The sequence below is a fragment of the Rhipicephalus sanguineus genome, chromosome 3 (genome assembly GCF_013339695.2).
Source record: "Rhipicephalus sanguineus isolate Rsan-2018 chromosome 3, BIME_Rsan_1.4, whole genome shotgun sequence".
NCBI lineage: Eukaryota > Metazoa > Arthropoda > Arachnida > Ixodida > Ixodidae > Rhipicephalus > Rhipicephalus sanguineus.
Genome location: NC_051178.1, coordinates 189,074,981 through 189,091,770, shown reverse-complemented (window position 1 = coordinate 189,091,770; position 16,790 = coordinate 189,074,981). Strand labels below are relative to the sequence as shown.

The 16,790-nt window shown below is 46.4% G+C and overlaps 1 protein-coding gene across 1 annotated transcript; it reads right to left on the bottom strand.

Moving 5' to 3' along the window:
- Window positions 1-903: 903 nt before the first annotated feature.
- LOC119387883 (oxysterol-binding protein-related protein 9) lies at window positions 904-15,995 on the bottom strand (the record flags this gene model as incomplete). Its single annotated transcript, XM_037655442.2, has 8 exons — window positions 904-1,559; window positions 2,890-3,025; window positions 5,909-6,000; window positions 8,308-8,430; window positions 10,581-10,852; window positions 12,848-12,932; window positions 13,751-13,913; window positions 15,817-15,995. Coding segments are annotated over 8 exons (1,167 nt in total), but the record flags the coding sequence as incomplete, so codon positions are not given.
- Between the last annotated feature and the right edge of the window lie 795 nt (window positions 15,996-16,790).

The following is a 16,790-nucleotide window of genomic DNA, read 5'->3' as shown; positions in this document are numbered from 1 at the left end:
CCAAAATTGGCATAGCAGGGGATTAGTGTATGACGAACACGATTCGCTGGTCACGACATGAATAACGCAATATACCTGTCGCGTACGTCATGAAACTCTTTCTCTCAATCACGTGTGGCACATACCCGTAAACCAGAGTTCATGTCATGTGGGTATGTGCCACAGATGATACAGAGTCTCAACCAACACAGTAACCGCGAACACACGCATTGACACGCAAGGAAAGTGATAATAATAATTGTTAGGGTTTTATGTCCGAAAACCGCCATATGATACGAGAGATGCTGGAGCGAAGCGCTCCGGAAATCGCTTAACTATCGTTTTGATTTTCGGTCACCGTGGACACGTATTAAAACGTCCACGATGTTTAGCTTACGGCAAACATTAGCGAACAAGCCGCTTGGTAATTTGCCGGAGTGTAATTAAATGCGACGTTACGCAGCTGAATTGTGGAGGTAAGCGTTGCGATAAGTAATGAAACAGGACAGTTGCGGTTTTAAGAAAAGAAAAAGGAATCCATAGCGTTCTTCCTCGGAAAAAAATAATTTAAAAGATAAAAAAACTCTTTCACACTATAATCAATGCGTCAGTGGCGACTCAACAACTTTCCCCGGTTTTTCTATATTCTAAAACCATTAGCGCATAAGCCGCAATGCCGCTTGTTGGAAATCTTAGACGCTCTCGCTGTTTACAAACATGAGCTCTGAACGGCTTCCGGTTAGGCATGCTCAATTTATTGCACAAAAAGGCAATGGCGTCTAGCGAGTGTGCAGCAAAAAAGAAGCCTACTGGTGTTCAAAACTTTTACCAGTGCATAAGCACGACTTTGCAAGTAAAACTGTCTTAATGCTTACGCTAAATTTCAAATATTAAGTTTTGAGGCATTATTGTACGTTTCTTTTACATAAAAACACTCCAACGACACAGAAACTGGCTTTTCGTTCCAACGTAGCAGACCGGCAAAGCAGGTTACCGGAAGTTTCCTGGGACCGCACACTCGCTGCCATTATCGCGATTGCGAAATATGCGCCCACAATTATGTATACGTATATCTGTTGTTCGAAAACCTCCCAAAAATCAACGGCGTCGCCAATCGCAGAGCCGATTTTTTTAGGAACGTGTGAAGCGTTCTGAAAGCAACAAATGAAGCTCCTGAGGAGCATAATTTATTATCACAGTCCTTGAGGCATATTTCGACGCAAAAGCTGTTCGTCGCGCCGCCGGTTAACCACGTCCTTTGAGCCTCGCCGCCTGTACCAAAAGGTCACACAGCTACCAATCTTGAAAGCGTCCCGAGACACGGTTTGTGCAAGTGGCACCGACTAAATGTCCCAGGTGACCACGAGGAAACGGGCGGAGATCTTTCTTCGTACACAGAGCTCGCAGGATAGCTGGGGAGTTCGTGAGGAAGCCTCCAGTGTGTCTGGGCGCAATTTCTGAGCTTATTTCGCCGTCGACGGTGTCGTGGAAGTCGTTTCTTTAGGGCCCCTCCTCTTTATGCCTAGGCGCTTTTGCAGCGGGTACTTGTATGTCCAGCCGTCCCCATCTGGCTCAAATACCTGCGTCCGGATAAGCAAACAAAAACGAAGCGTTTGATATCGTCCAAGTGTATCCTACAATGTCCAGAATAAGGAAACAACACCTCTTGATTTTAAAAAATCTGCTGATCCGTGTATTGGATATGTCGTGAACTTTCATACAATATGCACTGCAAAAGTGTCTTCTCGTCTACTAAAAGTTGTTTAAACAGGAGTAAGTTGCCGCAGACCGGCCGGCCGGCTTTTCAATAGATAGACCGATATTTTTGAAAAATGCCTCGTCATGTTGTGGTCGGTTAGCTTTAAAGAGTTGGTGAATTGCGTCACGTGGCGTCGCTACCGGAACCTGTCATCTGCAAAAGACGACTCGGGAACGGGGGTGAACCGTGCCATGTCCCGCATGTGAGCATAACGGTGGACGACAAAACGTGACTTCAACCACTAGCCTTAAAAGGGCCAGTGGTCGAAATCACATGGCTCATGTTGTCACACGGTGTCACATTTTCCCACATGTGCGCGACTCCACGTGACCTATAAACATGGCCAAATGTGGGGATCACGTGGCATACGTTATTTCTCGTAGTGGGCATAATGGTGGGCGACACCACGTGACTTCATCCACCGGCCCTTTCTAGCCTTTCGGGGCTAGTGGTTGAAGTCCCATGATGTCGCCCATGGTGCCACGTGGTGTCGCACGCCATTATGATCACGTACGGGGATTTGCATTGCCCATCCCTATTCTAGAGTCCTCTTTTGCAGATGACAGGTTTCGGTAGCGACACGTGACCCAAACCACTAACTATTTAAAGCTAACCCGCCAAGGATTACGAGGCGCCTTTCGTCAAAGTTAATGTCCACCTATCGAAACGTCGGCCAAGTAAGTCTGAGTCACTTCACCTCTGTTTAAAACAACTTTTGTTGCATCTTGTGTATCAATCTGCCGGCTCCCATCATTGCGTTACATTCGGATCTACTATGCACTTTGACGGCACTTTGACGTCGTTCGATCACGTACCCTGGTCTCCCACTTGGTGTTGGACTCCTTCCGCGCTGCCGCCTCCTTTACGCTGCCGGTCTTCCAGCTGCGACTTGAACTCTCGTCGCTTTGTCCACGGGCCTCTAGCATTTCGCCTCCGTCAAAATGCGGCCGCAGCGACCGGGATTCAATCCCGCGACCTTCGGGTCAACAACCTAGTACCATTACCACAACCATGGCGGGTCACTGAAGAAGTATTACTGAATTCGGCTGATCGACGCATTACTGGCCTAAATCTATCGACGTTCGTTCGGGCAATACCGATGGCATATGGTATTACTGTCATAAATTAATCGCTGTCGTTCGATAACGTACCCTGGTCTCCCACTTGGTGTTGGACTCCTTCCGCGCTGCCGCCTCTTTACGCTGCCGGTCTTCCAGCTGCGACTTGAACTCCGTCGCTTTGTCCACGTCCTTGCGCTTCAGGTTAAGCGTCACGTCCTTCCACAACCTGCTCGAACGATGAACACGCAATAGAACCTTTGCATAAGACTAACGAAAATGCCTCGCGTTTGCTGTCGTATTGGAACTGCTTTAACAGTGCCGGTTTACTGCATGGTGAAGTATGGAAATGCCGTACGGACGTGGTCGGCACGTAGCAGTTTTACCAGCGGAGCTTTTTTAAGCTTGAGTTCCAGCCGAGGCCGGCGACCGCTCAAAACTCGGCGCCGCTGTGCAAAGCGAAGTTGAAACATAGCACAACTGAACTACACATAGTTCTACACAACTGAACTACAGGGAACTACAGGGAACTACATAGAACTACACAACTGAACCGAATAGCCATGTATAGTACCGACCTCACTTTCCAACAAAGGATGGGAAAGAGAGGTGCGGGTGAGGACGAGGGAAAGAGGGAAGGTGAGAAGGGTGAAAGCGCAGCATAGTCTTGCATAGTACAGTGTAGCAAGGTGTGGCAAAGGTAAGTGTGGGTGAGGAGGAGAGAAAAGCCACCAACCCCGCTGTTTCCTCAAGTTTTCGCACCACTCATTGCGTATCTGACGCAATTTTTAAACGTTTCAGGGCCGTGTGAGTTGCTCAGTGAGTGGGGTAACGTGTTCAGATGATCCATGTCGCTAACGGTGGTTTTGCGGGCTAAAAAAAAACTGTCGCCGACCATGACGGTATACGGAATTGATGTAATTACCGTACGGTAAACTGTTGCTGCTAAAACAGCCTATTAAAGCTTTCGGGGGAGGGGGTTTCAGCGAAAGCGGCTGTCCCGCCCCATATGGCCATACCCTGGCGCCGTTTATGGCCATTTTCTGGCCAGTTGTCAGCCCCTGTAAGGCTCGTAGTTAAAAACAGCGCAATACAAACACGGACAAGTAAGCACACACGACTAGCGCTGAATGCCAATTGCTTTGGTTTATTTTGCACTTACAGGCAACAGCGCACGGAAAACTGTCACACTGGTGAGCATTATTGTGCACATATACTAGTATACGTCGAAAGGGAAGTGCAAGGGAGCGGCAAATTATCCGAACCTCCAGCGGCGCATGCATCCAGTGAAAAAAACTTGAGTATAATAAGATTTGTTCTAATTTAACTAAGGTTAGCAGACTCAACAAGTTTCTGTCACTGTATACATACATATTCAGCCCTCTCCTGTGCACTCCCGTTCAAAGTGTACTAGTGTATGTGCGCAATAAAAAAATCTCCGTATCCCAGTGCCTCCCTTTCAGTCGCGGTATCCACTCCGACATATGACAGCGCGGGTGTTGCCTACTGTACGAACAAATTACGGCTACGATCAGTTACCACTGCTTCTAATTGAACTGCGCAACGCAAACATTTCCTTTGTGGCATACTTTTCTTCTTCTTCTGGCACGACGCACTTGGGACATAAACTAGTAGTGGGTAGTCTGCTGTGGAGAAGGAGGAGGTAGTTGGAACAATGGCGGAGATACAATAATAAACCGCGCTGTGTTTTCGGAACCGCGTTTCAGTGTGCTATATTTATTGGTGACCCGGACTACGAACGCGACCTTCCATGGAGCAGCGTGAGCATCTCGACGGCCTCAGCCCTGGTACCGCTGCCACTGCACCTGGCCATGTACCCTCTTCCGGCGTTGTTGGAGGTACTACTACCATAACGCTACCACAGCTGTGGCTTGCCGATCCCTCCTTATGGTTCATTCAAGTCGAGAACAAGTTCCGCATTCATCGCATCACGTCAGAAGTTCGCAAGCATGAGCTCCTCGTTGAAGCGTTCTGAACATCATTTTACAATCCTGCGTAATGGGCATGAATACACAGTCAGCATTGAAAGGATCAAGCCGGCACCCATTCTGACAAGCTCAGTCTGACCATTTTTTTTCTTCAAGTGCCCACGGCCACTTGTCTGCAGGGGGGGCCTATCTGTGGCATACTTTTCTTCTTCTTCTGGCACGACGCACTTGGGACATAAACTAGTAGTGGGTAGTCTGCTGTGGAGAAGGAGGAGGTAGTTGGAACAATGGCGGAGATACAATAATAAACCGCGCTGTGTTTTCGGAACCGCGTTTCAGTGTGCTATACCTTCGAGAACATTTCTAATACGCGTCTACGCAATTATACGATTGGTCTCCGCGTTACGTCAACAGCTTCCTAACATTGCACATAATGTTCGTTTACATATACACACATCCCTCAAATCGCAATCTACTGGCACCATTACATGCATCATCTTCACATATCGTTGCCTGTTGTTATCCTGTTTCGTTTTTGTTTTTTTATGTTGTGCTAAATGCTTGCCAACGCGATTTCGTATTCTTTGTAAATTTTCTTTCCCCATAGGTTTGCTTAATGCATATGCCACAAAATGAAACGCGTAGAAGTGCATTTCACTAATTGTTCTCGTTTTGAATAGGTCTGAATAGACTCTCTCTTTCTCTCTTTTCTTTTTTTGCTTTCATGCCAATACAAATGCAATATATATGATTGGCTGCTGCCTGTTTAAATGGTGTGAAACCTCAGTCATTCGTACCTCGCTTTTAATCTCACACCTTTTATCAAGCCTTAATTGTATTGATTTTAAATAAATTATTATTATTATTATTATTATTATTATTATTATTATTATTATTATTATTATTATTATTATTATTATTATTATTATTATTATTATTATTGTTGTTGTTGTTGTTGTTGTTGTTATTATTATTATTATTATTATTATTATTATTATTATTAATCAAAGCAGTAGGCAGTCAGCGTTATTCTTGGCTCCTTACTGGGCCCGTGTTTGTATTGAGCTGTATTTAACTATGGAGACGTTCCAAATGGCTCGCATTCAGACGCTCTCTAGCCTTTAAATAGTCTTGTCGCATTTTCCCAGTCACTGCCATCTCACCTGCGAGACTCGTAGGCCACCTGATCTTTTATCGGCTGGACGATCTTTCTTGTGATCGGCATGGTGTGCGTGTCGACGAAGGTCACCTCGGTCTGCAGTAAAGTGACACTTGTGACAATTTTCGCTAGATCAAATTATATCTTGTGAGTCATAATCGCATGAATGCCAACAAAACCAGCGAATACTGGGAAAAGCCACGTGGGAAATTGGCCATTACAATGTTTGAAAATGCAGAAATAATGACTAAATAGAAAATTAAAGGCAATATGCCGATGGTGTACGCCGAAACCACATAAGTATTCACCAGTGATAAGTTTCGTAATTTTAATTAGGAGAACAGTTAACTTCTCGTGTACTTTCCTTTGCCACATTTGTCTTTTTGTTCATTTATACGCAATAAGGAACTGCATATCTATGTTTCCCATTATTGGCCTTGCTCGACTTACAGGTTGACATTTTAGCCCTACGCTGCTACCTGACTAGATAGCTGCCGTTGTAGCTCTGCTAAGCGCAGCTTAGCGGCTTTGGTGTAGCACTGCTAAGCCTGAAGATGCGGGTTCGATTCACGGCTGCTGTATTTCGTGGAAGGCGAAATGAAAGTGCACAATTGCACTTAGATTTAGGTGCCCATTAAAGAACCCTAGATGGTCAGAATTAATCCGAACTACTCCAGTGTAATCATATTTTGGTTTTGGCGCCGTGAGAACTCTGAATTAGTTAAATACCTAAATGCACAATAAGCGTTCACGCCTAAAGATAATTGCGTATAATTTTCTCACTTTACCATGTGTGTTAATTTATGATAGCTGCGTATAAGTACAGGCACAAAAAAGAGTACAAATAATGCTTCGTGGTTCCATCACGCCCCTTGGACAATTGTTCAAAAAAAAAAATTCGGGAGATCCCACAAATTGTGGAAATCAGTTTTATGCGAAGCAGTCAGCCAGTAGTTCTATGCTGCATTTTTTTTTTTGCTTTTAGCCAAGCGTTACGAGGTGGATCGACGTATTTTTGTAAATGGAGGAGGTGTGCAAATATAGGAGTACATATGTACTGTTTATTGCTTTGTTATAAAATTAGATACGCAGCACGACAACCACATCTTCTAGCAAACTGCGCAGCAGACGGGACACAAAGAAGGGACGAAAGGTACAGACGAGCGCAGACTCGTCTGTACCTTTCGGAGGAACGAAAGAAAGGAGGAACGAAAGGAACGAAAGGAACTTTCGTTCCTTTCGTTCCTCCTTTATGTCCCATCTGCCTGCGCAGTTTGCTAGAAGATGAAACCTTTCCAACTCGCCCAGCTTTCAACGCTTGTTACTACAAACACAGTTGACGTTGCACCGACATTAAACCTGCATAGGGTCTTTTTTGACAGTAGTTTCTAGACCAGGCGTGGCTCTGTGGTAGAATACGCGACTGCCACGCAGAATTCTTGGGTTCGATTCCTGCTGGTATCCAAATTTTTATTCTTTGCATTCGTCAGGTCTACGCTGCCGGTGTCGGTTTTTCTTGACGATCTCGCATTTAGGTTACCAATGTCTGTTCTCGCCGTTCCTTGGTAGATGTAAACTGTCAATCACCTGTGGCGCATACCCATATACCACGGCCCCGTGGTATACGAGTATGTGCCACACGTGTTTGGAGCAAAAGGTTTGACGACGTACGCGACAGGATTTTCACGTTATTTATGTCATGACCAGACAGTCACATTCGTGACACCTTCTTGCCCTCCCGTCCCAATTTTGGTCTACGCCATGTTAAGGAGGCGATCACGAAAGCACCCAGACGTAGGCGGATAGATAGATAGATAGATAGATAGATAGATAGATAGATAGATAGATAGATAGATAGATAGATAGATAGATAGATAGATAGATAGATAGATAGAAATGGTAGAAGTACCTTGGTATTCACTAAGAAATGCTTCGCATTTAAAAGAAACTTTTTTTGTCACTTTAGTACACCCTGCGAAACGTTACTTGCATCTACTCGTGTAGTCTCTGATTGACTTTAATAGTCACATTGTAGACGGCTGTAGCACTATGAGAAAAGCTATGCATCGCTGGTACCAAGCCAGGCAGATAAACAGCTTTCGCTTGGTGTAGAAGCGAGAGCATATTTATCTAGGAGCATTTTTTGCAGCAAGATACTCTTTAAACTGCATTCCCAGTCTCACACTGCACGCACTTATGCCATTCATAACGGAAGTACTCTAGCGATTCGTTGAGGTTCTGGTCTAAACGACTTCAAATACACGTGTGTCGCAACTGCAACGAGAAAGATCGCGTTTCGCACAGGTGCGAGCGCATGCATAATCGCAGGTCCGCACCCACGCATGCGCTCAAGGAATGGAGGATATTTCAGAGCAGCGATCGAGACGCAGCGGGTGTTCTTACCCCGTGAATGTTCTTGGCCGTCATGACGCCGTTCCACTCGCCAGAGACCGTGAGGAAAGGCCGCTTGTCGTTGGGCGGGTAGATCTCTGCTGTCAGCTGGTGCTTCTTGCCTCCGATCAACGGCTGTACATACGAAGAGCAAAATGCTTCGTAAGATTATAGACGCCGGTTAAAATGCAGCACGCACAGTAGCCAGAGATGCGGTGAAGTGGACAAACGAGCACTCGTTTGTCCATTTCACTGTATTTGTGTGTATTAAGTTTGGGCTGCAATTTAACCGTGAATAGTATAACAAACTCGCCCGACTTTAACTTTAATGCAGACCCCGCTAGTGTTGGGATTGGCAACATACGTAGTATACAGGTGTGAAGATGGATGTCCCTGTGAAAGCCGTCCCTGGGATATGAATCTTAAGGCTGACGTGTCCAGCTTCCCGAGGCACTTATATTGCTTATGTCATATTGGGCAACAACGTGTTGCCCAAAGATGCATCAGTCAAAGGTGCTCGTCTGTCATTGCTCAAAGTGTCGATTGTGCCATTTTCGTGACCTTGTATTAACCGGACAGTGTCATTATCTCTCACAAATGCGCGAAATTGGTCTCGCAAGAGCGCTCGCTCTTGGTAGGTGTTAGCTCGGTGACGTGTGAATTAGTGGACGCCGCAGTTCAAACATCGAATCTAATAACGTATAGCTATCGATTATGCTTGCGTCTACGTCTCAAACAACATCCTCAGAAAGTTCCAGCTTTGTGGTAATAACGGGCCAGGTTGCTGAGCAGTCTGAATAATTCAATATGAATACAGTGGCGCTTCAGTGGAAATGATAGATCTCCAGAACTGAGAAGAGCATAAATTTTGTGGTCGAATAAATGAGATTCTAGTCTGGCGTCATTTTAGTGGGTTTGGGTGGGCACCCGCCGTGGACGCGGTTCCGAGACCTTGTGTAGAAGCGGGATACTCGGCTTGCTAGACGGCCCAGCTTGTGCTCTCAGGTTCGAGCTGAACAGTGCAGTCTTCTAGCGCGAACGGAGAGGCTGGCGGTGGAAGAGACGAAGGGATCGACACTGTCCGAATTGTCTATTAGGTCCCGAAACTCCCATAACATGTGACTAAGCGTGGCAACCTCGCCACACGATCTGCATCTGTTTGTAGTTTACATGTCTGCATGGATACGTGGCGTGCATGAGTCCGGGGTTTCTGTATAAATCTATTAGCATTTGTATGTAGTGTAGCGCTTGCGTCCTGTAAGATCATCCTAAATTTTACTATTATATTTCTGAATGCTAGGTCCATATAGCTTCGGCAAGCCTTGAGGAGGCCCACCATAAGAGAGAGAGAGAGAGAGCTGGGCACCGCGTGCCCAAATCTCTCTATCATGTTTCCTGCCTTTCTTGTACAATACCGTAAAGTCGTACTCTTGCAAGCGTATGGCCCAGCGTGCAAGACGGCCGGATGGATCGCGAAAGCTTACAAGCCAGCACAAGGAATGATTATCCGTGACCACTTGGAAGGGAAGACCGTACAGGTATGAGCGGAATCGCCGTACAGCGAAGACGAGTGCCAGACATTCTTGCTCAGTCACTGTGTAATTGCGTTCCGGCTTACTTAAAGTTCTACTAGCATATGCAATGACGTGTTCCTTTTCATTGCAGCGCTCTACTAGAACTGCACCTATGCCAATTCCGCTGGCATCAGTATGAACTTCAGTCGCCGCAGAAGGATCAAAGTGCCGGAGAATAGGCTGCGACGTGAGTAGGAACTTCAGTTGGTTGAAGGAAGTCTCGTAGTTGTGTGTCCATTCAAAACTAGCACCTTGACGAAGCAGGCTGGTCAAGGGGAAGGCAACGTCCGCAAAGGCAGGAATAAATCGGCGAAAATACGAGCACAGGCCTAAGAAGCTACGAAGCTCCTTCGTTGAGCGAGGTGGTTTAAACGCTTTCACGGCCGCTGTCTTGTTTGGGTCAGGCCTGATGCCATCTTTGTTGACGAGGTGTCCAAGCACCAAGGTTTGTCGCTCGCCGAAACGACACTTTTTCGCATTAAGAACCAGGACAGCGTTTCTAATGCATTCCAGAATGGCGTCCACTCGTTCGTTATGTTCATGAAATGTGTGCCCGAAAATCACGTCATCGAGAGAACACATACATACGCGTAATCGAGCGCCTCCTAACCAGCGTTGCTTATCCGTAGGCCCTTATGATTTGCCTGTGATCGCCACTTCACAGAAACCTAAGCGGTCTCCCAAGTCGGAGCGTACAGAGAGGGAGTATACCTTGGTGAGGAATTCGATGGTGCAGCTGTAGCCGGTCTTCTCGCAGTTGATGTTGACGGTGCCTCCCAGCTCGATCCAGGGCACGGTGAAGATGGAGCGTCCGTAGCCGCTGGGGAAGTTCACCGTGTACTCCTCATCGTGACGCATGAACCAGATGGTGCCCTGGCCGATGTTGTGCACCCCGATGGACATGCCCAGGAACTTGGATTTAGTCCAGATGTGCGCGCAGCAGCAGATACCTTTTCCCGCGTGCTCCGCGTAGAAGGCCGACACTGCAGAACCAAACGCCAGAGGGCTTTAGCGATCCGTCCGTGGAAGCTGTGACTAAGTGATTTAGTCGTGAATCCTAATATGGTCCCCTTAGTACCAGAGATCAGCTCTTGTAGGACCGCAAGAGCGTCTTAGCCGGTCACAACAGCTTCGACTTGTACAGAAGAAGTCTGAAATCGTCTTAGATACATGGTAGTGACTTCTGCAGACAGAATAAAGCCACATTTCCAAATGTCATTGCTACTACAAAACTGTATTGTTTACAACGTAGTGGCACGCACGCCACCGTCGCTGGCTGTGGCACTATCTCGCTACATATGCCATGGTAAGAGTAGACAGCTCTGCGATAGTCGCAGCTCGCAAGAGTACATGCTGAATCATTGTAGAACCGCGGTAGCAACCACGTGTTAAAGTAGAAAAAAGAAATACCTAAAAAGATATTTCGAGCATTACTTGTTATCTACAGTCCCAAACAATTTGTCTCACTTTGAGCTTTCATTTTGTAGTCCACATTTTATTCAAATGAAGTAGCACGCTTTCAGCTTTTGTGATAGCGTACAGTGGGCCCTATGCCGATTATCATGAATGGTTACGAATGGTTACGAAAACTCAGAGCTCCATCGCCAGATGTAACTGTGAGATTGCGTCACAAGCGAAACGTTTACAACGATTTCATTTTGAGCGATTCTCAATCGTGAAGACACCGCAAAAGCTTGAACTTCTTCTCGTGCCTCGGTACAGACATGTGCAAGGCACAAACGCTTATCAAAGGTGATATATTAGTACGTCTATAAGTCCAGCTGGTCAAGGCCGCCAAATTGAGCTACAGCTACCGCAGTCAATTTAGACAACCCTTGTTTTCCACACCGCACGGGCCACTCGACCGATAGCATCAGGAACGTTAGATGGATAAGATCTCTAACAAAGTGGATGGTTGTTCGTCTAATCAAAAATGTGTTCACAAACTTTAGTCACATGCGCCGATTGGCGCCCCAATTACACGCTCAAGGTTACAATGCGTCATGTCAGTGTCGTGGCCTCCGATCAGCGTTCCTTGTTGAGACACACTTCTCAAGCTATACACCGTAGGCATATCTGCTGGAACTCTCTGTTACGAAAACTCAGAGCTCCATCGCCAGATGTAACTGTGAGATTGCGTCACAAGCGAAACGTTTACAACGATTTCATTTTGAGCGATTCTCAATCGTGAAGACACCGCAAAAGCTTGAACTTCTTCTCGTGCCTCGGTACAGACATGTGCAAGGCACAAACGCTTATCAAAGGTGATATATTAGTACGTCTATAAGTCCAGCTGGTCAAGGCCGCCAAATTGAGCTACAGCTACCGCAGTCAATTTAGACAACCCTTGTTTTCCACACCGCACGGGCCACTCGACCGATAGCATCAGGAACGTTAGATGGATAAGATCTCTAACAAAGTGGATGGTTGTTCGTCTAATCAAAAATGTGTTCACAAACTTTAGTCACATGCGCCGATTGGCGCCCCAATTACACGCTCAAGGTTACAATGCGTCATGTCAGTGTCGTGGCCTCCGATCAGCGTTCCTTGTTGAGACACACTTCTCAAGCTATACACCGTAGGCATATCTGCTGGAACTCTCTGTATCCTGAACGTCCAACATCATATGTCCGGCGGTAGGACGGACTGCCCCTGTGCATGTGCAGCATACATCTGATAGGTGGCTTTCGCGTCAAGTGTGCTTCCGTCGGTTGCGTTAGGTTGTTTTTCACGTACGTGACCGGGATTTAGCTAGCGAGGACATTCCTTCAGAGCGATTACCACCAGGCCTCCCGTGTAAATACACCACCACTGTGTTGACCACCTTAACGTCGCAGTGTATGCTCGTTTTGGGGAACTGTTGACTCGAGGTGCGCTGCGTCGTACTTGCTTGGTCGCATCCACTCGCGTAGCGATCAATGTTTAGATCACTCAATAGAAGCAATGAGCGAACAAAAAAAAACATTTCGTCACCCTACCGGGCGGGTGGTGGGACACCTGCTCGGCGATGAAGCACAAGTCGTTCGTGGTAGCCCAGGGCACCGGTCCGTCGGGCACGGGATCCTGCGATAACAGGACGACCTCTGATCAGGATCTTACCGTGCATTTATGTAATTCTGACAAGACCTCAAGTCATTGGTTGGCTGCCATGCACTCAGATATGGTTCTCTGTAATCTGACGTCGAAAAATATAATGATAGGTTGTTACTGGGATTTGTGACCTCATGCGATATCGCAAGGTTGTTCAACACTTTGTCACAAAGGATCTGGGGTCGCTGTACTGCCCAGCAATGCAAACGCACAATTAGACAAGGGTTAAACGTCATATCCTAAACTGCAAAGAGACTGTCGTAAACTGCTTGCCGCCTTATGTCGCTGTATCTCATTCAAAAACCAGCGTTTGACTTATGCATTTGTCATAGGGGCCATAGGAGTGTTAATGCGGCGAAATTGATAAACTTTTATGATGACTAGAGTATTGGTACCCGCGCTAACTATGCGAATGAAGTTCGGTGCTTGGTAACGGCGGTTTTGTTGGGGTCGGTAGTGAGTGAAAGATCAGTGGGGCGATTACTATTCGGGGTGCCATCAGAAAACTGCTTATAAGTGGTGTAGGGTTATATGGAATAGGCCGGCGTTTGAAGTCCGACTAGGTAACGCCTCCGTTAGGAGCCTTTACCCGGGCTTTTTCACTTGAGCGAATCATCCTTACTTAAGCGAAGACTAATTCTAGAAATACGCAACTGGCTTTAAGCGCGTACACTTATTCGCACCATTGCTGCAACACCGATCTAATCAACTCTAAGTAAACGATTTAAGCACTCGCTGTACACAGCCAAATACACAAAAAATGAAGAGACACAGAGCGTATGCACACTGACCCCTGCTTTGTCGCCGATCCTCCAGTAGCAGCGGAAGATCTCCCCCAAGATCGGATTGTAAGGCTTCTTGGCCAAGTCTCCCTTCCGTCCAGCATGAAAGGCGGACAGGTACCACCGCACAACCTCCACCATGCGTTCCTTGGCGTTGCCCCGGTCCACGATGCTGCGAGCATGGCCGGACATCGGACGACACACGTTGCTTTCTTGTTAACAACGGTACCCATACTGCCAAGCACATTCTCCCGTGTAGAAACATCATGTGGGTCTCCTTCGTACGTCCGCACTACTCTGAGACTTTTGACGTTGCAGATTTCCGGAGAACATATTCGTAATAGTTCGAGTTTACGTGCGCTTAAATACCGACGGAGTGGACAGGAGGACGACCGCCCTGTAGCTCGATTGGTAGAGCATCGGACGCGTTGTCCGAAGGTTGCAGGTTCAGTCCCTACCAGCGGCAAGTTTGTGCTTTCGTACTCTTGAATTTCTTCAAATTTATATCATAATTACTACACTACAGTTAAAAGACCACAGATAACGTTCCCTATACCAACCTTGGCTTCATCGTATGTTGCTATCACTAGGTTGTGTCTAACAAAGAAAAGGAGCCCTTGATAAGTTCTCCATGTTTCGTTCAGTTTGTCAAATTGACATATCAAGGTGCTGTAAGTGGCTTTTCCGCAAGAATATTTTCCACACCAAAACTCTCGTCCGCAGACTGCTTTTCTCGCTCTAAAGACGTTCACACCACCACATTCCAGCGAAGGTACAAAATCACCACAAGGGCTTTTCAGATACTGTTACTGCGGGAATTTCATGCCTCATGATTTAGAGAGCTCTATAGTTCTATAATTCTAAGCTCTACGGTTTAGAGAGAGAAATGGAAAAGTAAGAGAAAGGAAAAGCAGGGACAAGTGTAGAGTGGAAAAAATAGTTTGTTAGTCTCTGGTCGAGGCTGTTAGTTTGGAAAACATGCTTGCTCGGGGGGAATACGATCTGATAGCTGCCTGGCCTTCTGGCTTCTACAGTACCGTATTGCTTCGCAGCCCACGATTTCAGTGCCCGTGTACCTAAATTAAAGGCTAGCCACCAAGCACTTTCGATGCACAACTTTAATCATTTGCGTCATTGTACAGTTTACCGAGTTACAAAACACGCAGGCACTATACATGGCACTGTTACGGAGATTTTCAAGGTATCCACTTCTATTACAGAAGAGCCAAAACAAAACTAGGCTTGACAAGCAGATTCCAAGCTCGGACTTCCAGCTCAAACAGTCGTAAAAGTCAGCTAAGGCTTTTTAGGACATCAAGAGCTTGCAGAAAAAAAAAACTGAGTGGCGGCGCTGCCGCGTAAGTTTGTCAGGAGTGTTTAAACTTGCACTCAACGCCAGTCTATTGTGAATCGTCAAACGAGGCTGTAACTGGAAATTTTGGCAAATTGTACCGCCGAAGACCAGATTAATACGTGTGGCAAAATCACTGTCACATTAGCATGATCGGCGCAGCTTGGGCAGATGGTTGCGGTTGACTTCGATTTTCTTCGCAAGTGGCGAACGGCTTTCTCACAAAGAAATTTAAAGGAATAGTTTTGAAATCAACTCCAAGGGCTTACACCGATCTAACCTACGCCAAATTTTCTTCAGACAGTCTGCACAAAGGGAACATATTTTTTTTTATTCTACATAGTCCGTAGCACGTCCAACGAAGGCGTTATGATACTTCTGTTGACTTAAGCTCTCTGCAAACAATTTGTTTGGATGTGTAGGGATCTCAATATGACAGAGCTAAAAGACCTGTTAAATGAGTCCCTAAATTATATTTTCGACTTCCCATTTCCTCGCGCCTAATTGAAGTACAAATCCTCAAAATCGGTGCAATGTCTATCGTAACATCCTAAATATTTATTGTAATCCCTCTATCATTTTTTTTAGAAAGACGGCCTTTACATTAAAGAAGAAACAAGAGAAAAGCGTAACAAGAAAATGGAGTATACCTGAGGTCTATAGCGAATCCATAAGCACTGTAAATTCCTTATCCTAACGGTCTCTTACACCTGCGGTGCCTCACCTGACAAACAGCTCGGGGTGGGCGAAGAAGTCGGCGTACATTTCGAGCAGGGAGCGTTTCTCCAGAATGAAAGTGGGCAAGGTGACCTTGGTTAGGTCCATGCCAATGTAGACTTGCGACAGCAGGTGAGTAAAAATGCCCCTCTGGCCTTCCAAGTTGTCTACTACGAAGAAGGCAAAAAAAGGAGTCACAGTTTCCCCGCAAGGGTGAAGCAATGAATGCGATAGCAACTAATTGGAATGTTATACCAAGTAAGGATAGCAGCTAACTCCTCTAGGATCCCATCTGGCGTAACTATACAAAGCATTGGCGTAAGGAAATACGGCCGCTCCAGGCAGCGAAGTGGTTTTCCTGCCTTCTATTTTCGTGCTTCATTGCGAATTAGCTGTGAGAGCACAGGTATGAGCCGTCTGCTAAACTCTGTAGCGATAGTGTCTGTCTGCGCCGGTTTGATAAAAGTTCGCAGTTGCTGTCCGATTGACGCAGACCCCCCCCCCCCCATCCGCACCCCTTCATGCTCCTTCGCTCGACGGAGCCGACGGCGCGTTTCATCTCTGCTTGAGGCGCGCCCGTCGGCAACCTTCGTGCAAGCTTTCACTCGTACATAGAACATACGACGCCCAGAGCGATGTTATCGATTTAGACTTTATACGGAACATGACGACGACGGCGACGGCAAAAATGTGCCTCTGTATTCCATATATTTGCTATCGCAATGAAAAAAAAAAACATTCAACATCTTTCTGTTCAATCCAGAGCTTCTCTATAACACCGTAGCATTTTCCGAACCACCAATCGGCGCCGCGTTTCAAAACACGGACGCAATGATGGAGTCAGAGTATAGGGAGGGACATCAGAGAATGGCGCGTTAGCGTGTAGCCCTCGTTTGTACGCACTAGTCAACGACGTTCTCTTTCTCGTTTTTTTTGCGCTTTACCCTCGTTCATCTTACAAGCTCAACTTATTTTTTGCAA